Below are 26,445 nucleotides of genomic sequence, written 5' to 3' on the forward strand. Positions count from 1 at the left end.
GCCTTAATATTTTTCCAATTTTCTATTTTTTACTCCCCCCTTAAACATATTTTAACACTTTGACGCCATATAAGTCATTGTTTTCCCTCATTGTTTCATGATTATTTCATTTATTAGATTTCAGGAGGAACGATGACTGTACAAGGGCCCGAACAAACACTTCTCGTCATCCAGGGGGAGATCTTCAGCTACAACACCCTTATCTGTGATTGGATGATCAGATAGAGCAGGATCCCTGAAGTGTTGGGTCATTTTTCCAAAAGATGTTTTTTTTATTATTCATTTTGATGTGAAGATTCAGTGATGCTTCACAGAGAGACAGACGTACGCAAGGATCCGGTGGAGAGCGGGGACAACGGTTATTTTAGGAAGGTGCTGCAGTGCTCTGTTGAACAGGTGAGTGTGATTTTGCAGAACAAGTAACTACTGACCTTTCCAACACTGTCAATTTTAATATAGTGTGAGATATTCAGTACTCTTTGTAACACAGACTAATAGATCATATGTTCTGCGGGGGACAAGGTTGTGTTTGTAGTCACCGTTAGGTACAGACATAGTGGGATCTGCCACTTGTTACAACACATACAGTATATGCTACGTGACACTGACACTAAGGTGAGAACTAATTTCTTTCGTAAAAAAGGATTACTAAAGTAAGACTGCATGTTTGTTTTTGCATCTTAAAAAAAGGCTACAGGTTTTGTTTGTCACAAAAACAGGATCAGGTTTTGCTTTTCTGTTTATGATTGACATTTTAAATGTTGAAATGTGTATTTTTCTGCCTCAGATTTTATGGTGCATTGTTACTGCAGTCCGTTGCCATTAACTGTCCTTGCTCGTCAAGCGTGAAAGTTTATTTAGCAAAATGAAGGTGTGATGTTTTATATTTACTCACATATTGATACTCACATTTTCATCATGATTCATATTGAAATTGACAATCCACATTGACTGGAGCAATCCTGGGGACCCACTGCCATGTTTTAGATGTCTTAGATGTTTTAGATGAGCTGACTATTTGAATCAGGCATGTTGGAGCTCTAGATAGTGTGTGTGTTATATGATAATATCATAGTGTTTCAACAAGTGTGAAATAAGATATTTGGTCAAATATAACAACAGCCTACTAATATTCTAGCAGTATGCCTACGCTGCCTCATCAAAGTGACTCAAAAATTCAACCATTTAGTTTCAGCTCACATTTCCTCACTTCCTGTCAATATATATATATATATATGTTGCTGTGCTGTGTTGCTGTGAAAAGAGGTTTGGCCACCGATTGTTCATGGACGGTCAGCAATAAACCATTGTCATATGAATTCACTCGCACTGATTAACACGACCAGCTGCACACATTTCTCTCTGTGTTCCTCTGTAGTGTTTAGAGCTTGTGTCGCTGCACACAGGGGGTGATTAGTTTTATGTCAAGACAGATGGAGGCAACTAGTAAAGTAAACACTGTGTGTCATGCCTGGGCCTTTGACCCCGTTATCACAATGAATGGTTCTAATCTGTCCTGCATGTGTCCACAGATCTGATCACATAAACCACATTTGGAAGAAAGGCAATCTGTCCCCAGTATGGATTTTTTATTTGTATTTATCTGATTCCACCTCCACAATATTAACTGCCATATAATATTAATATTAATTGCCATATAATTTCTTTTTTCTAACGGTGAACACTTACTTATATTACAGCAGCGTGTGTAGAGCATGACTCATTTCTCTCTCTCTCTCACACACACACACACACACACATACACATACACACAAACACAGTGACAGCAAACACATCTATACAATCAGACTCATTGGAAACATTAACAGTTGTAACTGTGCATATTTGAATAAAGATGGGGTAAGCCAGCTCTGATCATAAGTGGACACAGGAGACACATCCAGGACACAATTTAATACCAGTTTGTGAACAATCCTACTTAAAGCAACTGAATCACAGAGAATGGATGTTGGTATCAGGTCTGAATGGGGCCTTTATGAATGTCATATAACAACAGAATCTGGTGTGTGTTTGTTTGTTTGACAGATCTGTGTTCTCCAGACGACCTTCGTTCTCGCCATCATGGAGGTCATATACATCAACTCCTCTGTGCTCTACGTCGCTCACAGACCCTACAACTCCACTGTTGGTGAGAAGACTGTCTATGCGCAATGCAAAGACATGCCAGCTGTCCTCATTTGGTACCTGGGCCTTCAGTTTATCAACATGTTCCTGGGCATACCAGCCAACCTCATCGTGCTGTGGCTCATCCACAAGAACAAAGGTGACTCCTCCACCTCAGATATCTTCATCCTTCACCTGGCGATATTAGATGTGTTCTTCTGCCTCATCCCTCCTCTTGAATTGGCCAACATAGTCTTCCTCACCACCAGCAGCACCTGGTATGTCCTGCGCTTCTTCTACGGCCTTAAAGATGCATCACCACTGTTTCTTTCCTGCATCTGCTTGGACCGGTACGTAGCTGTGGTCCACCCCATCACCTTCACTGAGCTCAAAGACCGACATCACAGAGCAGTCCTGGCCATAGTGGTCTGGATTATCATTTTGGCCTATGCTGCTGCTAAATGTGTAGGCAACATTCCCAACTTTGAGAAGGTCTTCACAGCGATGATACTTGGAGCATTTGCTTTCATGGTCTTCTGCAACATTGCCATTCTGTGGGCACTGCGGCAGTCAGGGCCCGGCAGAGATGAGATGCACCCTGTGAAGAAGAGAGCCTGCAAAATGGTCCTCATCATCCTGGCCATCATCGTGTTCAACTACTTTCCACCTGTGGCGCTGTTCCCCTTCCAGGAATATTTCTCTCCTGACGTGTTTCGATGCTATATTCACTACGTGGCCTTCGGCTTGATGGATTTCAGCAGCACCGTTCAACCGATGCTCTACCTCTCCAAGGAAAAGATGCCACAGAGCCTCAACTGTTGTCACAGCTGCACCACTCATGCACAATAGGCCCACATGAAAGGTTTCTAAACGTGGCACAAAAAGTAAGAACATTTGTGTTTGGATAATTATTTCTTTGTTAAAACAATGCTTCTTCACAATAAATCTTAAATAGTGTTAGAAAGCGTGTTTATTTCTCTTTGAAATGGTTAATTTGTGGGTTGAGCAGCAAAGTATTTGGGTTGCGCCCATGAAAATATGAAAACCAAATCTTCTCTGCCAATGCCAAACAGCTTATTCTGCTATTGGTTTGTGTCGTTTATTGGACTGGATGATTGAAGTCTTCAGAAACCAGACATATTGTCAATTTAACAATGTATTTGTTCAACGAACAGGGGCCTCAGTAGCATGTGGAAGAACCATACACAGCCTGGAAGCTCCTCCTCATGCTGGTCACACACTGCTGTGGGATGGCATCCCATTCTTCAACCAGCATTTGTCGCAAGTCAGCCAATGTGGTTGTGCTGGTCACTCTGGTACAAACAGCCCGTCCAAGCTGATGCCACCAGAGTTTAAATTGGTTGAGGTCAGGACTGCAGGCAGGCCAATTTATCCTCTCCATTCCCAAGTTCTGGAGGTAGTCTCCGATAAATCCCACTCTGTGGAGGCGAGTGTTCCCACAGTTGGTCCCAGACTGTGGATATATGGAATTGCCACTGCCTCCAATTATGACAAGCTATTACACTATCAGTGCAGCAATCAGCATTGCGTTCTCTGCGTCTTCTCCACACTTTGACCCTACGATCCAACTGTTGTAGGCAGAATCTGGACTCATCGCTGAACATATAATGTTTCTCCACATGTTCAGGTTCCAGTGCACATGTTGCCAACACTACAGTAGTGTAAACAGGGCAGTCATGGTAGGCTTCCTGGCAGCGCTATGAGACTAGAGATTGGCTGTGTGCAGTCTATTGCGGATGTCCAGACTGTCTCTGACATGCCCTGTTATATGGACAGTTTGCAGATGGTACTAAGGTTCACTCAAAATAATGCTGCAACTTTGTTTTGTGAAAAAAACACCAGCTTAAAGTTGCCCTAGGGCACAGACCATGTACAGGGCAGTCAAATGTGGCATGCTTGGAGCAGACACCACCTGAGCGCTATAACAGGGTCAATGCTTCACAGGCACCAGCAGAATTAGCTGTTTTTCATGGGCACAACCCACATACTCAACTGCAAATCCCACAAATGTATTATCCTTGCAAATGTGGCACAATTTGAAAGGGAAATAAACTGCCTTTCCAACTGTATAAGATGTATTGACATGCAGGATTGTTACAACAGCAATAACAACACACATTGACTAATCACAAATGTTCTGGGTTTATATTAAAGTTATCTTATGAATGTACCAACATACTGCAATATGAATGTGCTAAAGTGGTTAAATACAAGAATAGTCTATTTAAATTGTCAGATTTAATATGGATTTCTGACATTTTTTCGCACCTCCAAAATAGGTATAACCACTGAAAATAAAGTACTTGAGCACATTTTTTAGCTCATGACCCTGTTAGAACTTAGCATTACCACAGTTCACTTAAAGGCCCAATGTGTAAGAATTAGTGACATCTAAGGGTGAGAATCCTGCATACAGTCACTGTATAAATACAACAGGACCACTAATTTATGTCTTAACACCAATATTTCAAAACTCAAACCATTTTCACTTTTCACACAAATAATGCATATAGGTAATGTTATTTCTGCGTCCTGCTTTGACTGTATACTGTTTGCTTATTCTGCTTCTACATATAGTGAGACACTTCAGCTCCAAGTTTTCTCCAAATCAATGGATTTTCAACTATTCCATTACAAAAAGACTGTATCTCCATGTTACACATGCATTGTAAGTCTGTATTTCATTTCAATGACATATTATACATGCACATAAACAGTCAGTATGAATTTGTAACGCTACACATGAATATGCACATTATATGTATAATACACGTGATTTCTCTTATCTATTTGTAGACTGTCATTTTACTGTATTTCGTTCGACATTTAGCCTTCAACTGCTGTCAAATTCACTCTAAATAAATATCAATCAAGATTAAACTTATCTCATTTTCTTTTCTGTCAACTTTGACTTGGTTACAGTTTGACTTTAGTTTAAATTTCACAAATCATCCCTGCAATTTGTTTGCCCCTAACGTAAGCTATTTGTTATGCATTATTTGAACTAAATATCTGTGATCTGCGGGAGGGTTAGTGATATGTCACTGTTTGGACCAATCATCCTTTAGTACAGACTTCTCCATCACAATTACTAACACTGTCAATTTTAATATTGTGTGAGACCTTCAGTCCTCCTTTAGGGAGTTACCAGTATTTGCATAATAGCACAGATATTATTAGTTCACACGTATGTGGGAAACAAGGTGTTGTCTGGAGTCAGGATGTGCATATGCTGTTCATATCACCTTTAGGTACAGCGATAGTGGGATCTGCCGCTCGTCAACCTGGTGGAAACATAGTGAAACACTTGCAAACAAGACTTTTAATGGCAAGATCAACATTAAGTATGGCTCAAACAAATGCTCTTTGAAGGGGACAAGAAAATGGCTGAGGAGTCTGCGATGTGTCAGTGACACTTAACTAAGGTAAGAGGTTTCGTTTACTACACAAAACTGCATAGTATTCAATCTGAATTGGAGAAGGCAACAAAGGGCTTCTCAATCCTGGTCCTATAGACCCACTGCCCTGAATGTTTTAGATGTTTTCCTGCTCCAACACACCTCATTCAAATAAATGGATCATTAGACTTTTTCAGTGCTTGATGATGAGCTGACTATTTGAATCAGGTGTGTTGGAGCAGGGGAAACAAATGCAGGACAGTGGGTCCACAGGAAAAGAGTTGAGAAACCCTGCTCTAACTACTCTAAATAATTAAATTGTGTGTGGTTGTGTGATATATGGTGAAATATAACAATAGCCTACTTATATTTATCAGTATGATTTACTAGCACAGACATTTCTGAAAATAAAGTTGTATAGAGCCAAAAAAACAAAAATCCTATATAAGCAACTGAATAACATAGAATGGATGTTGATATCAGGTCTGAATGAGGGCCTTTATGAATGTTTTTAACAACAGAATCTGGTGTGTGTTTGTTTGACAGATCTCTGTTCCCGAGACAACCATTGATCTTGTGTTCATGGAGGGCACATACATGAACTCCTCTGTGCTCAACATCTCTCACAGACCCGACAACTCCACTGTTGGAGAGATGACAATGTATGAGCAATGCAAACACATGCCTGCTGTCCTCATTTGGTACTTGTGCTTTCAGTTTATCAACATGTTCCTGGGCATACCTGCCAATCTCACCGTGCTGTGGCTCATTCACAAGAACAAAGACTCCTCCAGCTCAGATATCTTCATCTTTCAACTGGCAATATTAGATATGCTATTCTGCCTCATCCCTCCTCTTGAACTGGCCAACCTATTCTTCCTCAATACCAGCAGCATTGGGTACGTCCTGCGCTTCTTCTACGGCCTGAAAGACTTCTCACCACTGTTTCTTTCCTGCATCAGCTTGGACCGGTACGTAGCTGTGGTCCACCCCATCTTCTTCACTCAGCTCAAGGGCCGGCATCACAGAACAGTAGTGGCCATAGTGGTCTGGCTCATCATTTTGGCCTATACTGCTGCTTTTTGTGTAGACAAGATTCCCAACTTTAAGAAGGTCTTCCCAGCAATGATATCTGTAACATTTGTTTTCATGGTCTTCTGCAACATTGCCATTCTGTGGGTGCTGCGGCAGTCTGGGCCCGGCACAGATGAGATGCACCCTGTGAAAAAGAGAGCCTTCAAAATGGTCCTCATCATCCTGGCCATAACAGTGTTCCACTACCTTCCACCTGTGGCACTGTTCCACTTAGAGAAATATTACTCTCCTGAAGTGTTTCAATGCTATATTGACTTCTTGGCTTTCGGCTTGATGAATTTCGGCAGTAGCACTCAACCGATGCTCTACCTCTCCAAGGAAAAGATGCCACAGAGCCTCAACTGCTGCCACAGCTGCACCACTCATTTACAATAGGCCCACATGAAAGGTTCCTATATTAAAGTTAATCTACGAATGTACTCATGTGGTACAATACAATACAAAAATAATATATTTAAATTGTTTTGATTTAAATATTGATTAATTTTGGATTTCTGATTTTTTTTACACAAATTTCTCCAAGTATCACCACTTTCAAAATAAACTACGTATACACAGTTACCACAGTTCACTTAAAGGTCCAGTGTTTAACAATAAGTCACTGGAAAACATTTCGTATGGAATGCACGCTCTGTGTGGTTTGTCTATTTGGGGCTGTTGTAAAAACATGGCGGCACAAGACAGCAGCCTCTGTGAAGCAAGGCCATTGTCTGCGGTTCACATTATAGACGTCTTCTAAGGCTACGTAAAAACAGAAGGTTTTTATTTGACAGCAGTTACACACCTATGCAAACATATTTATGCATAGTATATCCATTTCTGCAAATAAACCTTCCTAATGTCAAAACTGTTTTTATGGGGTCTCTGTGGGAGCAAATGAGAATCTCAACTCCTTCATCTCCTCTGTTTTTATCTAAAGGTCTGAACTTTAAATCTTGTGGCATATTTCACTTCTTTACACAATTTATACACATGACTGCATAAATACAATAGGACGACTAATTTATGTCTTAACACCAATATTTAAAAACCCAAGCAATTTTTAGATTTCACACAAATAATGCATATAGGTCATGTTATTTCAGCGTCCTGCTTTGGCTGTATACGGTTTGCTTTTTCAGCTTCTACATATAGTGAGACACTTCAGGTCCAGGTTCTCAAAGCAATGGGTCTTTACAAAAAGTCTGTATCCCCATGTAACATGTAAATTGTATTCTAAGTCTGTATTTCATTTCACTGACGCATGTTTTCTCACATCTATTTTTAGGTTCTTGGTTTACTGCATTTCTTTCTACATTTAGACTTCAACTGCTGTCAGATTCACAATACGTGTCAATAAAGCTTCATCTTATCAACAGTCAACTTTAACTTGCTTACAGTGTGACATCAGTTTAAATTTCACAAAACATCCCACAATTTGTTTTGAACCAATCACCCTTTAGTATATGGAAAGACACATTTTGGTCATAAAGTGCCCACTGTGTTGAGAAACACCTTCTGGACACACACACACTCATGTGCATCTGTAGTGAACAGACTTAGTTTTTCCTGACTTACCCAGGAAATAATGACAAAGACGGTGTTTTTGAATTGTACTGAACCTTTTAAACTCCTGCACAAGTATGTAATGAAAAGTAAAAACAAATCTTGGATTATATGTTCTCTTTAATTTAGACACAAATCACACAAAAGTAACATACAATAAGTTCCTAGTAGCAAACACTCAGTTTAATATACATTGCTATGCAAAAAGTAGCCTTATGGTTGTGGATGAGATGCGTCACTCCTGCATGTGTCTGTTGTACACCATTCATAAGAAAAGCCTAAAGCTAAACAACTAGAAGTTGATATTATTTTGTGAAGGTGGCTTAAAAACAATGCATTTAGGATCAAGAGCTGGTCAATCAATAGTGAATACTCACATTCACATTAGAAACAGTAGATCAGACCAGACCGTTAAAGCTTTATACAGCATTATAGTCACAGTTGCCATAATTCTCAGTCTTTATCCATTAAGAACCTTCTAAAACTTTATTATTTTGCACTCAAACTTTTAGCAAGGTGAGTTAACACACTTTGCCATAACCAAGCAGTATTTTATCAACAAATACTCTACCAACGTTTTGGTAACACAGCAAATTTCAAATAAAATGTAAAACAAGTATTAACTTATACAGTATTGCTAAATATGATATGGTAAATACAGCACAGGTGGAGGTGTATTGTTATAAATACATGAGACAATAAAACATGATGCATGAGGTCCAGACTGAATAGCAGATGAATGGATTTTAAAGTGTAAAATGTTTTTTGGATGCCAAACCACTGCACCAAAATGTGTAATACTCTCAGACAGGATCTCACAACTCCTCATAGTTAGCAACTATTTTTCTTCTGTCAAGAGGATCACACAGTTCATAGCAGAAATACAATATTCATAGGTATACATAAGGCTACAGTGACCCCAGCAGGGAAAATGCATCAGACTTGAATATGTTACTTGTCAAGCAGCTGTAAGGGTTCATTCACTCTCTAGTGTCCTCCATCAATGTGAGATGTGGTCCAAAGCTTTAAAAAGCAGGTACATTCTGAACCGCAGCTTCTTTATGATTCAACTGCTAAAATTTCTGTCAGCGTCCGAGTGTCCCAGATGCTGGAGGTTGGACTGCGCTTCCCTCGCTCTGAGCCTTTAGCTCCTCGGCTGCGTGCACCTTCAAATGCTTTTTGAGAGAAGACTGGTCTGTGTAGCTCTTTCCACAGTGGCTGCAGAGGAAGACTTTTTTTTTGGTGTGGACCAGCTCGTGTCTCTTCAAATGCCCCGACCTGCTGAAGCTCTTGCTGCAGTATGAGCAGCTGTACTCCTTCTCTCCTGTGTGAGTCCTCTGGTGCAGCTTAAGGCTGCTTGCCACTGTAAACTTCTTGCCACACTCGTTGCAGCTGTAAGGTCTCTCTCCTGTGTGCATCCGCATGTGTATAGTGAGGTGGCCCGTCTGGCTGAAGGTCTTCTTACACAGCTTGCAGCTGTAGGGCCTCTCTCCAGTGTGAATCCTGTAATGAGTTTTGAGGTCACCCAAGCCATTGAACCTTTTCCCACACTGAGTGCAGCAGTATGGCTTCTCACCTGTGTGGATCCTCTCATGTATGCGCAGGTTTCCTGCATTGCTGAATGTCTTGCCACACTCCTGGCAGCTGTAAGGCCTTTCCCCGGTGTGAGTCCGCAAGTGGACTTTGAGCTGGTTGGGCTCATTAAAGCGCTTACCACAGTGTGAGCAGCAATATGGTTTCTCTCCAGTGTGAATGCGTTTGTGTATCCTGAGCTGACTGGGATGGGCATAGGTTTTAGTGCAGATGTTGCAGCTATAGGGCCTCTCTCCAGTGTGGGTTCGCTTATGGGATTTGAGGAGGTCAGCCCGACCAAAGCGTTTACCACAGTAGCTGCAGCTGTGGATCTTTTCCCTGCCTTTGGTCTTGTTGAGGATGGCGAGGGAGGTTTCTTGACTAATGGGATACTTGGGAGAGTGAATTAAATTGTCATGGCTTTCCATTACCTCGTCTGCAGGAAGAGCAGGAGAATCCTCTTCCTTACATGTCTCACCTTCTTCCTCCACACCCGGTCTGCTCACTCCCTCTGAATCTGTGTGTGATTCAAGGCAATATGTCAACTCCTGCTTCAATTGGTCCTTGGAGAAAGTGCCATTGTCACTGTATTGCACTTCTCCATTTTGATCTTCCTCTGGCTCTGTTTTAATGAGTTGTCCATCCGGTATGAAGCTGTCAGATACATTGGTGACTTTAACTTCACCATCTCTGACCCTGGAGTCTTGTTCAGGGTCTGAAGATGGCAGCAGAGGTGCATATTGATCCTGATGGTCACAAGAGACCTCTGTGCTCTCATGTTTCACTGGCCAGAGAAGAGATGAAGGCTGGGAGAGGTCAATAGCACTGTTTTCCTCCAGTCCAGGCTCTGCTTTCACAGATATCAAGGTTTCCTCTGATGACATGCTGACCTGTGATGTGTTGACATATGGTTCTTCTACCACGTGATTCCTCAGCAGAGAAGAGGAGGCAGAGGATACGCTCTCCCTCATCTTGTCCTTTTGCTTCCTTCTGCAGCTCTTCCTGTCACTGCTGCATATGGACATCTTGAACATGGCCTGGGTGGAGCTAACTGGATGACTGTTCCACTCTGAGGCATTTTCCATGGAGTCACGCTCATGTACATCTGTCAAAAAGGCCCAAACGAAATGAACAAAACACAATGGACCTTTCACATTGCGACATGCACATACAAAATCAACAAATCACAAAGGATGTTTCAGGTTCTTAAGTTGCTAAATAATAATAATATTTCTAACTAATGGTCACTAACTGAATATAATGCAGGTGCTAATCAATACAAGTCATCATTCATATTTATTCAAACTATTATTTTTCATGACTCTTGATGAAAAAACAAGTTATCTGAAGTGAAGTGAAGTGAGTTTCTCCACTTTCATTAATTATTATAATTATATATATATATTTAATAAATATATTTATAAATATAATTATATTTAGAGATAGTTGCAGCCCAATGAATAATGCATTAATGTTTGTTGGGTACTAAACCTTTGTGAGGTACTAAACCACCTTGCTTTTCTTAAATTAAAACATAAAACACATTGGTATTGTGATAGTAATATTTTCAAACTTATGATTTTAGTGTCAATACCAATTTTAATAGTACACAAGATTTTATGACTCCTCCCAGGTCATGCTTTGGTTTTAAAATAACTTGTTTCACGTGATCGGCAATCAATAAACCCTAAATTAATTAAATATGACACAGAAAAGCAGCTAATTGTTTCGTTTAAAATTTAGAGAGGAAAATGACTGAAACGATTGGTCGAATTTATATCAATTTACTAATCGTGGCTCCTAAAAAAAGAACATTTCTGTGAATGCAGCACTAATGTCTGTTTACTGTGGGGCTACATTGTTAGGTCTACATAAACAAACACACACATGCATCACAGTTTGCTGACTGATGGGACACAAACTTGAGCAGAGGGTGCATTCGATTAGCTGCCGCTCCCCCCTGCAGGCCACCGTACCTCTGGTCGCAGTCTCCCTGCTCTTGTGTTCGAGCAGCAGCCGCTTCAGGCCCTCATTCTCAGACTCGATCCTCCGGATTGTGCCCTGATACTCGGACAGTGTCCGATCTACCGAGTCCAGGATGTCGCTGACTGTGGCTTTGAAGATCTCATTCAGAGATGACTCCAGGAATGTTTTCAGGTCAGTAGACTGGGCCATGTTTGACCACGGCAGTGCGCGGTTAGAGTGTCTGCAACATTAAATTCACACACACATACACAGATGTGGGTGGCTGCGAGTATCCGTGTTGCTGCTGCCGTATACGGAACAAACAAAGCAGGGACAGACGCAGGAGAATTACGGCACCTTTTAGTTTGCTCCCACCGCCAAAGACCCCAGCGCCCCCAGCGGACTGGGGTGGACCTGCTACTCTAATCGTACCAAATAATTAATAGTAGTGTTTATATACCGGTATAACCACACCAGCATTACCAGGTTATTAATGATAATACACATGTAATGACACCAAATGAGCCACTACAGCCACTGACAACAACAACAACACCCAAATAAGTGATAGGTAATGTTACTGTTTTAATGACCCTACTTGCATTCAATAACATTAGCAGCTAATATTGCTAACGACTAACAACATTTCATACCAACATTATTAACTAAATGCCTCTACAAACCAGCTTATACTTACTGGCTAACAGTAGCAGTCAACAACAAGCTTGCTAATATCATACAGTGCTAAACTAGGTTAGCTAAAATGTGGCCAGTGAAGCTACTTACTTCTAGCTCTTGTTTGTACCCAAATGTTTAAATGCACTTATTGTAAGTCGCTTTGGATAAAAGTGTCTGCTAAATGACATGTAATGTAATGTAATGTAATAATGGGTTTGTAACTAATGATAATTAAGTGAGTAATGTCAGCTGTGCAAATACTGTCAGCAAGGCCTTAAAACTGGCCATGCTGTCATCTTATTTCATAATTTTTGATGTTGTTTGTGAACCCTAAAAACATTTGTAGATCTGTGTTAAATAATGTTAAATACAATAAGTTCTATGTCTTTGGAGGCTAAACATATATTGGCCTTGGAATCCTTGGGGTTCTGTGACACAAAACTCTGTGTCTTTCAGTTTTCAGATTAATCCTTTAAAATGATAACAATGTACTGGATATAGGTTAATATTTTTATGTTTTTAGAGAGTCTTCAGATTACAGTGTTTTGTTAAAAGATAAATTTAATCTGAAATAGTTCACAAATTAGTGTCAATTCAAATTATTCCAAGAAGGGCTCCCCGGAATGTTTTATTATTCTTTCATTTTTATTATGTAAGGGTCCTTGATAGAGGGAAAAAGAGCTCTGGTTTAAAAGTTTGTTAGACTAGTGTGTGTTCACAGCCACACACTGGGCTAACAGACCAACATAAATAGACGGAGCTTATGCTTATGGTGTAAGCACACTGACTCTGTATACCTTCTGGTTTTACTGCATTGCTCCTGGTGTTATTTGCAGGAATGAAGCTGAGCCACTCCCCTCACCTGTGTGTATGTGTGCTTGCATGCCTTCAGGACCGTGGGGCGTGGGTTAAGTTCTCTCCAGTCTCTCTGAGCTCTTGAGTCATCTGCCAATGACAGTATACCTTTTCTTCCTCTTCCTTCTGCAGCTTTCTCTTCTAACACCCCTTTAAAATCCCCCCTGGCCATATCTGCAGACAGGCAAACAGGACGAAAGGAGACGGAAGTCTGTTTGTGATTTCTCCAAAATGTACAGGAAGAAGAAAGGAGGACTCGGTCCAAACTAGGACTTGTGACTTTCATGCATCTCTCTGCAACACCACAGAGACTGGCTTTAAAGAGCGGATGTGAGGCTGCTTTGTTGTGAGACGCAGGTTCAGACGAAATGAACTGAGGGATATTTGTATGCGTGTCTGCAAGTGTGGGTGAATGTGTCTGTGGAAGCAGTATAACCCAGTGGTGTGTCTTTCACTCCAACTAGACTTGACTTAAAGCCTCACACGCTGCCTGATCATATGATGCTTTGATAAAGAGCCTGGAGGGGGTAAGTCATGCTTCAATTGAAAAGATTACTCCTAATGAGTTCTCTTTTGTAGCTCAATGGGTTTTGAATATGTTGAAATATACACGTTTGTTTTTGTTCAGTGCTCACTTGTAATGAATTGGCAGTGCTAAGGTTTATTACACATACATAATAAGACATTTCACAACTTTCACTTTACCCAAAGCTCTGTATTCCTCTTTTTATTTTATTCTTACTGTTTATATATATATATATAGAGAGAGAGAGAGAGAGAGAGAGAGAGAGATATTTGTACTTCTCCTTGAATGTGCCTGCCATCCTGTCTGGTGTGACATGCCGTATAAACCTCACATGCAACTTCTCTTGGTAATCTACATTTAGAGCAAACTTCAGCTTGTATGAGTGATTTTACATTTGGTTGAAAGTTACCGAATTTATTCACGTTTTCTCTTTTAAGGCTAAATATCTTTCTTACTCATGATCTCAGTCATTTCTCTCACAGTTTCTGTTATCAACAGCACTGTCACACACAGAGAAGCTGAACTGTTTTGTAGTGAATCACTCCAGCAAGTGATTTTCATTAGTCCTGTATAAGATTATAAAGCTCCAAATTATTGAATTATTGAAGTCCAGGATTTTAGTCACTTTTCCACTTGTTGACACGAAGGAGGACAATTTACATTTGCTGTTTCAGCATCTCCATTTGTTCCTAATACAGAGTGACTCATTTTTACAAGTTGTGCTTTTTGCTATCTCTTGAACATATACTGTAGCACTTGTTGCACCCTGGCAGGAACTGAGAAGTAAGCACCCACACAGGAAATGTGGTCAAAGTCAGTCCCGGATGTTGGTTGCTTGACGTGAATAGAATAATGAAGACAGAAAACTGTTTGACAGAGAGTGGGGTATATAGATGAAGGTGAAATCAAGCCTGTGATTTTTGTTGGCATAACAAAACGAGATATGAGAAGTTGTCTCAACTGTTCACTTATCTTATCGGCCTTGGTGTTGTTGAAAGTGATCCCCTCAGTTTGCAGTGTCAACACTGGGCGACTACTAGTTTACACTCTTTATAAAGACGTTGACCTGCAGCCAGAGTCACAGTGCAGCGCAATGATAAAATGATAAAATTAACGGCATAGACGGCTAAACTGCTCACCAGAAATATCCTCTCATCTCCACCCTCTGCCTTTGCTTAGAATCCACACACATACACCTCTATCTCTCTGCCTCTTTTTGTTTCAGTGTCTTTCTCACTCACTTGGGGGTTTTTCTTCCTCTGTGGTCAGGAAGTGTACACTGGCTTTTGTGACATTTCACTTAAAGACTGTTAAACAGCATTTATCCAGTGTCATGTCAAGATGCTAAGAAATCAGTCCAGTGATCAGGATAGGAAAAAAAATCTCTAAAATGGATTACGTGGTGTGTGAATGGATATTTTGTGTGATGCATTCAAGTTATAATGCTCTTGTCTACAGCCACTGTAATGGAAAACTATTGCTGATTCATTACTCTCACTCTCCAATCACATGTAGTTGAATGTTATGAGTGACTTTTGAGATATTTCTGATCATTAATTGGTTATTTCTTTTGTCACAGAACTGTGAAGGGCACCACTGGATGTTGTAACTTGCCTCAGACGTTCACATGCAAAATAGACACCCACATGAGCTTCACATAGATGAAGAAGACATTTGTTATAAGGCGACTTTTACAGCGACAACATTTCTCACCAGAACCTAAAAAAACCCAGATTTGACTGAGAGGGAAGCTAATGGAGGACGAAAACATCTGCTCCTCAACGCTACATAGTTCTGATTCAGTTCTTCAGCCACACCAACAAGAATCATGCCCCTCTACAGACCATCAACACATCAATGGTGAACAGGAGGCCATTGTTTTGGACAGGACAGAGGTGGAAATAAAACGGGATGAACTCAATCTGTCCTCAAATAAGGGTCAAGACACACCTGAGGAGACAGAACCATGGGAGCAAATGATGTGGTCAGTACGCCCCATGAGCTGTGCTGGTGCACCACTTTCTTTTGCCACAGTACAGTGGGACATGCCTGGTCCTTTTACAGAGGAGCCCTCGCTCATGACTGACAGAAGCTTGGCCAATGAGCTGGACTCTGGTGGTATGACGAATGTAAACGGCTCCTCCCCGTCACCTCACCAATCTGAAGACGATAATGCTGAGCTTCTTATAAAGGAGGAGAAAGAGGAACAAGATGAGTTTGCCTCACTGCTCTTGAACTCTGATCTAGAGTGGACCGGAAACAATTCAGAGGTAAGTAAAGACATGACGTGCTGTCGTGCTGCTCATTTATATTTATTTTATCAGTTTCTGTGCCTGTATACATCGTTTGATACAGTTTCCTGTTTCATTAATGCCTCACTTACTGAGCATAGACACATTTGACGCACCACCTCAGTTTTTATATTTTAAATACATGTGATGTTTTGGGAGCAGAATTGGGAGGATGAGAGCAAATATAATTTGGGTCAGATGAGCTTTAGAGTGCAAATACCTAGTCATGAACCCACTGGTGATCACAAGTTTCTCTCACATGGCTCATTCTGTTCGTTGGTCTGTGTTGCAATTTCCAGCCATGTGATGCTGTAGATTTACAAGAGCCAGTGACACAGGAGCAGGAAGATTCAGCACATGAGCTGGTCTACGGTAATAATGGTATGAATTAATTTTATGTTTTATATGACACATTCATCATTGTTGTTTACTGTCATAATTGTTAGATTAGACTTTTGGATAATTATATTTGCAAATTTACAGAAAAACTGATATTTTCCTGTCTCTTGAAAATCTTTCAGATATTCCACTCATGACAGACTCATTAGAAAAAGAAGAATACTCCGTAACCTTAGCTCCGGTTGAAACAGTGGACCTAATCGATACTCTCGAGGAGAATGAAGGCTCAGAAGATGAAGTGGACGGTCTTGAAGATTTAAAACATGAAGAGGAACAACAGGACCCTGGCTTTCTGCTGACTGGACCTGAAGACTCGGAGGATCAAGAGGCTTCATCCAATGGTGTAGAAACTGAGGAAGAGGAAGAGGAAGAGGAGGGCGATAAAGAGGAAGAGGAGGAGAGTGTTTCAAATTTGTTAAATGCTGCCAACAGTGAAGAAGCAAAAACTGTCAGTTGTGTGAATAATGTGTGAGTATTTTGGAAAGGGGAACAGGAAGTGTGTACTTAAATGAATGCTGCTCATTGTATTATTCATGTCTCACTGTTGTGTAATAATATGATGGTGACCATATTGCATATTTCATTCACAATTTCTAGGGAGGTTTCTGTAGAGCCACTACAAACTGATGATACTGTACTAAACCTAAACCCAGATAAGCTGCAACAGTCGGAGGTTGTGGAAGAAAGTGGACACTCAAGAAGTGAAGAGGACATAGAGATACTGGAACCATTAGCTGAAGGTCAGACTCAAGAGACAGGAATGTGTCAACATGTAGATCATCACCTGGAACCAGGGCAACAAGAGGCTGTGGACAATAATGAAGAATTGTCAATACAGGCAGCAAATGCAGAGAGGGTTACAAGCTCAGAAGAGACATTAGAGCTGGCTGAAAAACTGGAGGAGAAAAGGAAGGATTGTGATCAGACAATTTCAGAGGAGAGAGAGGCGTTTCCACAGCTGGAACAGTCTAAGTGTGAGCAGCTGGAAATCACCAAAGATCCTGAGCTGATCCAAGCAGAGATTCCACACCAGATTGAGGAGGAGCACCTTGAAAACTCTGACGAGCTACAACAGCTGGAGGAGTCACCAGAGATGGACCTAACAAAACAGTCAAGTGCAGAGCATGCTATTTGTGTTGAAGATACTCAACAGCAGAGTGAGCAGCCACGGCTAACAACCGACCTGCCTCAGCCATCACTCTGCGAGCAGCTTCTGCAACCAGAGAATTCAGATGAGTCAGAAATAAGAGAGCAGCTGTGTGCCGAGGGTGAGGTCACGCAGCAGACGGCAGAGGCTGAGGGAAAGCAGGTGGACTCGCAGGCCGAGACGTTACATCAGGCCGAAGAAGCGAGGGCTCCCGAGGATGGAGACAAACAAACTGTCACGGCAAATGGAGGGCAACAACACAAGCTTCCTGTGACAGCTATACCTCATATGAATGGAGGGGAGGTGGACAAAGAGATGGCCGGCCACCTCGCTGAACGACTGTTCAAGTTGGACGGGATCTCACGTGTAGACGTGGTGAAGCACTTAGATAAAGAGTAAGTTTATGTTTCATAATCTGTATCTCTTTATAAAGGAAGGGTGTTATTGTGTCCTAAGAAGTGAGTGAAGTTGTAGGTGCTGATATTGTTCTGCACCTTGTGCAGGTTTGTGTACACTTGTGTGGCCATAGAGCTGCCTATAAATATTGTATATGTGTGTACAACATCAGGAAATGAAAGAAGGCATTTCAAATAAGCCATAACTAGAGTTGAGTGAACACACTTACATCATCTTTTCTACAGCACAATAAAATAAGACTCGCTCTTCACTTCCACCAAATCCCAGATAACACAATCTGTTTTTTCTAAGTCCTAAGATGTAAGAAACACCTTCTTACATCCTCTGCACGATGACATTGAAAGGTCATTCAAGAGATTTGACACTTTATGTGAAGGCAGTCTTTTTTATTGTGTGGGCATTTTTTTTTATATCTGAGGAGATATCCTCTATAATGCCGTTAGGCTTATTGCAGCTTACAATAGAACATTTGAGACACTCACTGGGGGCTTTGAAATTCAAAACCTGCGCATGTCACAGGCATGACGCAATGCTATCAAATTGCACCATGGGTATCGTAGTAATTACTGTATATGGACTTTGGACTTTGTTTCATACTTAACACTAAAACTATATTTGCTGCCAATTTATTCTAATCTACCTCCCCCGTTTACCCCTACTGAGTGCTCAACTTAATATGTAGTTGTAGTTTTCCTCTCTGACCTTTAGTGAAGCTTCCTAGTGAGTGTTATTTTTTTAATTTGTGAAACAAACCCACAGGGATTTGATGTGTGTGTGTGTGATACAACTCTAAAGTAATGTCATCTTAGTCGAAACAGTCATTTTTATGGTAAAATGATGCGATTGTGTTGACTCTTTTTTTACACTGACTCCGCTGTATAGTGATGTATAAATGAGGATGTCACATGATGTGTTTTGTTTGTCCACATCATGTTTTTGTAATACAGCCCAGCCGAACGTCTTAATAATGAAATTTCTGTTTAGCAACGACTTCAGTCGCGTTGTCGGAGAGGAGTACCTCAAATTCTTTGACTTCACCGGCCAAACGCTGGATCAGGCTCTGAGGTGAGAGTTACAGTGACATCTCAAACACAAAGCACAAACTCATAAAACACCTCGTCGTAATCCTTGTTATTGTCTCTGGGCTCCGCGGTCGCAGATCTTTTCTGAAGGTTGTGGTGCTGGTAGGAGAGAGTCAGGAAAGGGAGCGTGTGCTGCAGCATTTCGCCTGCCGCTTCCATCAGTGCAATCCTGAGTCCTTCTCCTCCACAGGTGAGTCTTATCTTGCATGTTTTACATGATTTGCACTCCGCTGCAGCAGCATGTGCTTTCATGTAACATGTGCATATGTCACAATCATTTTTATCATAACCTCAGGAGCTGTGTTGGCGCTGACGTGTGCTTTGATGCTCCTCAACACTGACTTGCATGGACAGGTGAGACACATTTGTGTATGTTAAAGAGATGTGTCATGACTTTATAAAGTTTATTTTGACACGGCATTGAGGAATCGTATGTTTTGTGTGCGTTGACAGCACGTAGGAAAATCCATGTCCTCCTCCAAGTTTGTGTCCAACCTGGACGGTATGAATGAATGTGAAAACTTCAGCAAGGATCTCCTGAAAGTAATGCAGTAATTCATCGAAATTGTCACAGGTCACATTTTATTCAAAGTCAAATTCCAAAATTGTGTTGAAAATGTTTTCCTCTCCATCTTTGTTACATATTAGAGTCTTTACAATTCCATTAAGAGTGAACCGCTGGAGTGGGCTGTGTAAGTGGACACTAGTCTTTTTCTCTTTTTCTCTCATGGACACTTCCAGTGTCGTATCTGTGCCACATCATGACTAATCTCACACACAAAATCATTTCCCATTGTGTGAAGTGATGAGGAGGAGCTCAAGAGCTCTGTGTTGCTGGAGGAAGACGCAGGAGACGAGGCACCGCTGCGCTTAAAAGCCAACCCCTTCCAGGACGTTCCTCACGACAAAAAGGCCTCAGTGGTTAAAGAGGGATTCCTGCAGAGGAAGCTGCATGCTGACATCGACGGCAAACGCAGTGAGTCTGGCTTATTATTGATCATCTGAAACATAAAAAAAACATGTGATTTGCTGCATGTGTGTTTTTTTTTGTAGATATTTTTAAGATATTTGAATCATAATTATAATAATATTAAAATCAAATGTCCACTGCCTAGAATTTAGGGGATATTGAACAGAACATCATCACCTGAAAATAAGGACCTGTTGTGATGTTGTTACCCTAGAGTAAAGCTGTTTATATTACACAGGGTCTGGTCCTCCACCACATGTTTGTACAGTAGCACATAATAGACAAATCAAACACTGGCTCTTGGGAGGGCTTTTCCTGTTTTCATGGTTTCTTATACATAGTAAGTTAGTTATTACCATGTGAACTGAGTGAGTATATATAATGTTTGACTGTGAAATGGTTCTTTTAAAAGAAAGAAAATAAAATATCTAGTTCATGAAACACAAACTTTACATTTTGATAAAATAAAGTTTGGTTTATTAGATGGTCATGCTGTATATCCTCTCTTGAAATAATAAATAGTCATGGCATGTCATCTTGAATTGTTTATGCAGAAAAAAAACATCTCTCATTCATATAAAAGTTGTTGAGTACTCTGTATATGTACTTGTGGTTAGAAGTGTTACTGTCTAATCTTAAATTATTTGATGAATATTGCAGCTCCGTGGGGTAAAAGAAGCTGGAAGACTTTCTATGGAGTGCTGAGGGGAATGGTTCTTTATTTACAGAAGGTCAGTAACTGTGCTCCGGGATTTATGATGTGGAAATCATTCTTTTAAGTATTTTTAACTACATTATCCCTCGTTTGTATGTGTTTGCGTCAGAATGAGTACAGGAGAGAGCAGCAGACTAATGAGGAGGTGGTGAGCGTGCACCACTCTCTGGCCGAGCCGGCAGCCGGTTACACCAAGAAGCCGCACGTCTTCCGTTTGCAGACGGCTGACTGGCGGGTTTTCCTTTTTCAGGCCTCGTAAGTCGCAGTGCAGCAGAAATCTGTGTCTACGGCGTTTATGTGTGTGGTAAAGAATGGAAAGGGAAATGTGAAGACACCTCATTTTTTTTCTGGCACTCAGATCCAAAGTGGAGATGAAGTCGTGGATCAACCGCCTCAACCTGGTTTCGGCTCTTCAGTCATCGCCTCCATTCCCTGCTGCTGTCGGCTCACAGAGGAAGTTCTTCAGGCCCATTCTTCCTGCCTCGCTGTCGGCTCACACTCTGGTAACACATGTTTTTCTATGTACTTGTTCAGATCAGATAAATGAAGGAAGTGATTACAGTTAACGCAGCACAGAAACAATGTACAGTATAAGATATAGTACGGTAGTACTGTTTTCCAGGGCATGTTACTGCTGGGTGATGGAGTAATTATTTCAACTGGCAAAATACAGATGTGATACATATATTGTGTTTTGACAAAGCCAATGCACAGTCTTTATCTCTGTTAAAAGTTTCCTTCTGCTTGTTCAGGATTTGCATGAAACCTTTAGACTGCTTAGCACTCGTCCTTTTTGTTTAAAAACAAAAAAGATTCAGCACCAAATACACCTGTGGTTCACACTAACCCGGTGTTTTAGAGCCCTATAAATGCTACAAGCTCAGTTATTTAATATGGACGGGCAAAAACAAACCTGACTGGTTATTATTGGCCACAACGCTTGCCTTTGCTGATTCTTGGAAGAAAACAAATGGCCCAACCCTCAAACACAACACAACACAGAACAGTCCAAGTCCATGTTGGTGTATGTTAACTGGCACAACTCCCATTCAACATTTAGCTCATTCGCTATCAGTCCAAACGAACAGTTCTCCTCTCCTGCTGTGCACCATTGTTGTTTGCCTACCTGGAAAAAGTAGTGGCGTGTCTGGTTGGCCAACAAGGCTTTACAGTTGCAGTTATATCACCGCCCATTTTCTCAGTATGCTTTTGACAGTGGGTCATTTACATGTATGGGGCTGTGTGGACGAGGCATTCATGTCTTTCCCTGTGCAGGAGCGACAGCTGCAGTCTCACACAGGCATGCTGGAGTCCTTTAAGGCGGACCTGTTGCACCTCCATGAAAACCCTCCAGAGGGCAGAAAAGCCAAAGCCAAGGAGTTGGAGGAGCAACGCATCCGATTAGAGTACCTGCAGTATGAGGTAGAGGAAGTTGTGTTTGTGTATACAGGTATAAAAAAAGAAAGCCCATAAATGACTTAGCGTCTTTCTGTCAAACCTTGCAGGTAAGTCGCTATGAGATCTACATCCAGGTGCTGGAGGGCTGGAAGACTTTGGAGGAGACGGACAATAATGTGTTGAACAGTGCAGAGCTGCTCAAGTTTGATAAAGCCATGTGTGTAGGCTCTGTAGAGGAGGAAGAGGAGGGTGGGCTGAAAAAGTCCTACTCCAGCCCGTCTCTGGAGGTGGAGCTTGCTCCTCCAACTGTGATCAAGGTCAGGCGCAATATCTCTGAAAGACGGACATATCGCAGGACACTCGTCCCTCGAATAAAGAATAAAGAAATCTGAAGTAACTTAGAGATGGTACGATGGCTTTGTGCTCCATTGAAAATGCAGATTCTCTGCTGGGATTTACATTTGTTTTCATTTGTGGACGCAGACGAACACAAAGGCTAAATGTAAAATCTGGCTTAGCATATTGTTGCATTTTTATATATTGTGCACTTTAAAAAAAAAAAAAATAGACCTCAGGGAATCCCTCATTCTCTGACTCGCCCACTGTGGAGCAGAGAACCTGAACATTCTGTTAAATGACTCAAAATGTAATTTATTTTTTTGTTTTTAACCATCATTTTGGACTCTGTTAATAGAAGAAACTAGAATTTGAAATGTCCTTCTTTTTGGCAACAATAGTACCTTTTTTAAAAAAGTCAAACCACAAGAGGGTGCTGTTGTTCTGGACATGTCGGAGTGAATGTTAGAGAAGCACAGGATGTGCTGTCAGAAACTTGTTTTAATGAATCCCACTTGCACTTTTATTTTATATTTTAATTATTAAGCATAAATGTTTTGTTTACATTGTCGTTGCTGTTACATATTATTTTCACATGAAGGTTTATTTCTGAAATCTGTGTATTTTTTTTATCGTCTGGGAAACAATAAAACGTTACTCGTGTTCATTCCTCAGTATTGTTCACGTTGGTGGAGGACGTTAGAACGTCTGGTTAATGTGTAAATCAGTTATTACTCATTAGTCAGATATTAGTCATTTCCTCTAAAGTTGCAGGTTTTTTTTAGTTGTGATGTCACAAACAGGAAATGCGTTAATCTTGTGAAGTAAAAACAAATTTAGTTGTTTCATTCAATCTACTTTTCAGTGGTGTAATTTTAGAACCATTTACAATAAAATCTATTCAATTTTCTGTATTTAATTAGACTTAATCATAAAGAATAGTGTTTGTGTATATTTACATGCCGAACGTCGCATCATTGTGTCCACAACACCTGGATATATCCGCCACGCTCACCAAACTGACTGTAAAACTACATTTTATTCCTGAAAATCAGATTTACAGCTGAACATCTTACGGTGACATTAGCCAACACAGGGAACCCGTGTAACTCGGGTGTTGCTTTTTCTGGTCAAAAACACCTAAAACCTAAAAAACTGAAGTATAATCTGAAAGCCAAGTTTAAATCATAGATAGTTTAGAAAGCATAGAGTTTTATTGTCATTTAAAATTATGCAACAGTTTTAAGTTGCACATCCAAATACATTTAGGCTGCGATTGACCAACAAAATGTAAAATAATCTGAAAGTAAACTGTATGTATTTGTTACCAGGTTATATTATATATAATATAACCTGGTCCTCGTTAGGCAGAACCTAATTTCTGAGGAACATGTTAAGTTAAGTGGTAAGATTTCAGTTATGTTTAGGTTAAGGTTAGGTGTTTGCTGGTTATGGTTAAGGTCTGGGATAACACTTTGGTGGTGGTGTGGTGGTTAATGCCAGATATGCTGCTCAACATGTCAGGCTGATAGAGGACAACACGCGCACACACACACACTAATGTAACTTAATGTGGAGCACAGGCACTACAGACTGGGGGACACAGTTCTTTCTGGTTGTCTGAACTGGATCAAGGTGCTGGATTAAGGAGACGTTTCCTCAGTCCCGAAGCTCCTCGTTCATCTTTCCTCAAAGATTCTTCCTCCCCTGAACTGACAGACATTGGGAGAAAACTCAGTATCTCATCATCTGTGCACATAATGCTCATCTTGTCCTCTGAATGGAAGCAGTCTCCATTCATCCACAGGAATGACAAAGGCTCATTAAGATAAAGTCAGATGCTGCAGATGAGGGTGACTGATGGGGCCGTATGAGTGACAGGGCCCCGGGGCCATCGCAGCACCTTCAGTGGAACAGGAGTGGTGGCCCCTCACGCTGAAAGGTGATGCCATTTTTAGCAGACCCTACATGTTCTTGGGCCTGTGACAGCCTGGCAGCTTTTCTTTCTCTGGATCAAATTGAATTGATTTATAACTTGTGTTTGCTGCTGTCGTCACACAGAGACGCTCTTGGCTGAAACTCTTCGCACACGTGTCCCGTAGACCATGACGTCGGCAGTGGAGGTGGTGGAGTCCTTGTTTTTGGAGTGCCACCTCTCTCCACCTCTCTCCAACAACAATAATGACCGGCTGGAGCAGCAGGGGCTGCATTAGTGGCTGGGTTCAGAGGGCATCCTTCCCAAGGAATTGGCCTGTTTTTGTTCCATCTGCGCCCACCCCATTCTCCAGCTTTGTGTGCCTCGGTCAGGCCTGGGTGGGTAATTAAAAAGGCAAGAGCTCAAGTTGTGATCATTAGGGGCTTGTCCAGCATGGACGCCCAAAAAAGACCTCGACATGTAAGGTCACTTCTGCCCCTTTTTTCCCGCTGTTCTCCTCCTCCTGACACACAGTGATGCTTTGAACATTGCTCAGCAGCCATAATAGCTCCAAAATGCTTAGTAAATATAAAACAAACAAACAGTCTTGTAGATGCCCACATTCAATCCCTCCCCTTGTATGCTCTACTTGTTACATCTAATCTGCTTAAACACTTGATTTCTCCTCGGATTATTTAAATAACTGTTTTTCTCAGCGTCCTCCTCCTCTGCCTTTTCTGTCTCCCTCTTTTTGCTCTTGACTGCTGCTGTTGAGATGTAGCTCTCTCCGTCCAGGGCCCTTGAGGTCTCTCTGTGGTCCTTTCAGGGGTTTTGTTTTTTCATTCGGTCTCCATTCGCCCTCTTTAACTCTCTAACTACAGACACTGACTCGGCTCTTTTTCCCTCCTCTGCTCTTATACGGTGTCCACTTGTCCAAGTCTTCTAAACACAGTCCATATTCTCAGTCTCTGTATGGGTGTATTTTCCTTTTCAGTGCAAATGATACTCTTTTTCTTGCAGTAACTTGCTTTCAAAAACATCCTTCTTACTCCTTCATCACCCAGACTGCACTCTTTTCTCAAGGTTTTTTTGTTAATTTTGTTTGCAAATCAGACCCAGAGAGATCCCATCGTGACGAAACCCTCCTGCGTCTTTTACACATGCTGGTTTTTGTAGCAGAGGAGCCTCTGATTCAAGAGTCAAAGCAAGTGCCTTGCTTAAGGGCTTTTCAAGGCGTGACCTCTGTTTGCCCTTTTCTCTCCTGCACACACACACACACTCCTGCCTCTGACAACACTCCTGGGGCACAGGCTCAGCAGCTTTTTAACATGCAGGACAAACACAGTGGATGGGATCTCAAAGTGTACACCCGGCAGGTTCATTGCGTCGTATAGGGCAGAGCAAAGAATGTCTGTGAGCTAATCTCCTTCATCTTATCTCACTTCATCTCTCAACTCAGACTGGGTCCGATTTTTAATATCCAAATATCTGAATATTTATCAGTGTTGTTGCTTTGTCGCTCTGTGATATTACATTAATGAACTGTGTGAGAGGCGGGGATAAGAAAAACAAATCGGTACAATCTGATGCTGTGCTGTTGAATGAGCTGTTTGTCAGCTGTGTGTTTGACTCCTTCTGGCCTCTGCAGGTCAACCCTCTCCCTCAGGGAAGTACCTGATACCTGGAAGATTTTATCCACCTCGGTGTGTGTGTGTGTGTGTGTGTGTGTGTGTGTGTGCCTTGAAAGGTGTGTTTTTCTTGATGTCTCCCAGTCAATAGTAGCTTCCTGCCTGTGGGGCTTGTGTGTTGTTTAATAGGCCGGTATGACACAGGGGACCTGTGTTTCCTCCCACACAGAAACAGCCTCTGTTGGTCCACTTTGCTCTGTTTGACTGCTACATTTGTTCCTTTATGGTTGAAAAGTGGAGGAGATAAGATTGCCTCTTGAAATTTGAGGAAAGTGTTGTCATTTGAAGTCCGCTCAGGTGTTTCCGAG

The 26,445-nt window shown here is 41.3% G+C and overlaps 4 protein-coding genes across 5 annotated transcripts; 3 read left to right on the forward strand and 1 right to left on the reverse strand.

The window, feature by feature from the left end:
* The first annotated feature begins 353 nt into the window (after positions 1–353).
* Positions 354–5,406, forward strand: LOC122758498 (proteinase-activated receptor 3-like). The gene is made up of 2 exons (XM_044012720.1): positions 354–396; positions 2,047–5,406. Exon 2 carries the CDS (start codon positions 2,083–2,085, stop codon positions 2,971–2,973), a length of 891 nt encoding a protein of 296 aa, XP_043868655.1. The 5' UTR covers positions 354–396; positions 2,047–2,082; the 3' UTR covers positions 2,974–5,406.
* A 676-nt stretch (positions 5,407–6,082) lies between these two features.
* On the forward strand, positions 6,083–7,013 carry LOC122758642 (proteinase-activated receptor 3-like). Its single transcript, XM_044012909.1, has one exon. It carries the CDS (start codon positions 6,126–6,128, stop codon positions 7,011–7,013), a length of 888 nt encoding a protein of 295 aa, XP_043868844.1. The 5' UTR covers positions 6,083–6,125.
* A 1,272-nt stretch (positions 7,014–8,285) lies between these two features.
* LOC122787090 (zinc finger protein 436) lies at positions 8,286–13,322 on the reverse strand. The gene is made up of 3 exons (XM_044053661.1): positions 13,261–13,322; positions 11,732–11,961; positions 8,286–10,860 (listed from the first exon to the last, which is right to left on the reverse strand). The coding sequence occupies exons 2-3, from the start codon at positions 11,928–11,930 to the stop codon at positions 9,269–9,271; spliced, it is 1,791 nt and encodes a 596-aa protein (XP_043909596.1). The 5' UTR covers positions 11,931–11,961; positions 13,261–13,322; the 3' UTR covers positions 8,286–9,268.
* LOC122787089 (PH and SEC7 domain-containing protein 4) lies at positions 11,849–23,201 on the forward strand. Of its 2 annotated transcripts, XM_044053659.1 has the most exons (17): positions 11,849–11,912; positions 13,718–13,780; positions 15,359–16,049; positions 16,370–16,451; positions 16,592–16,937; positions 17,067–18,011; positions 19,018–19,098; positions 19,193–19,305; positions 19,411–19,469; positions 19,569–19,658; positions 19,764–19,807; positions 19,919–20,091; positions 20,746–20,816; positions 20,910–21,055; positions 21,159–21,303; positions 22,076–22,222; positions 22,306–23,201. In XM_044053659.1, the coding sequence occupies exons 3-17, from the start codon at positions 15,534–15,536 to the stop codon at positions 22,588–22,590; spliced, it is 3,243 nt and encodes a 1,080-aa protein (XP_043909594.1). In that variant the 5' UTR covers positions 11,849–11,912; positions 13,718–13,780; positions 15,359–15,533; the 3' UTR covers positions 22,591–23,201. The 2 variants fall into 2 exon arrangements, with proteins under 2 accessions (XP_043909594.1, XP_043909595.1); XM_044053660.1 differs by lacking the exon at positions 13,718–13,780.
* The last annotated feature ends 3,244 nt before the right edge of the window (positions 23,202–26,445 follow it).

Source organism: Solea senegalensis, linkage group LG21 (assembly GCF_019176455.1).
Source record: "Solea senegalensis isolate Sse05_10M linkage group LG21, IFAPA_SoseM_1, whole genome shotgun sequence".
Taxonomy (NCBI): Eukaryota; Metazoa; Chordata; class Actinopteri; order Pleuronectiformes; family Soleidae; genus Solea; species Solea senegalensis.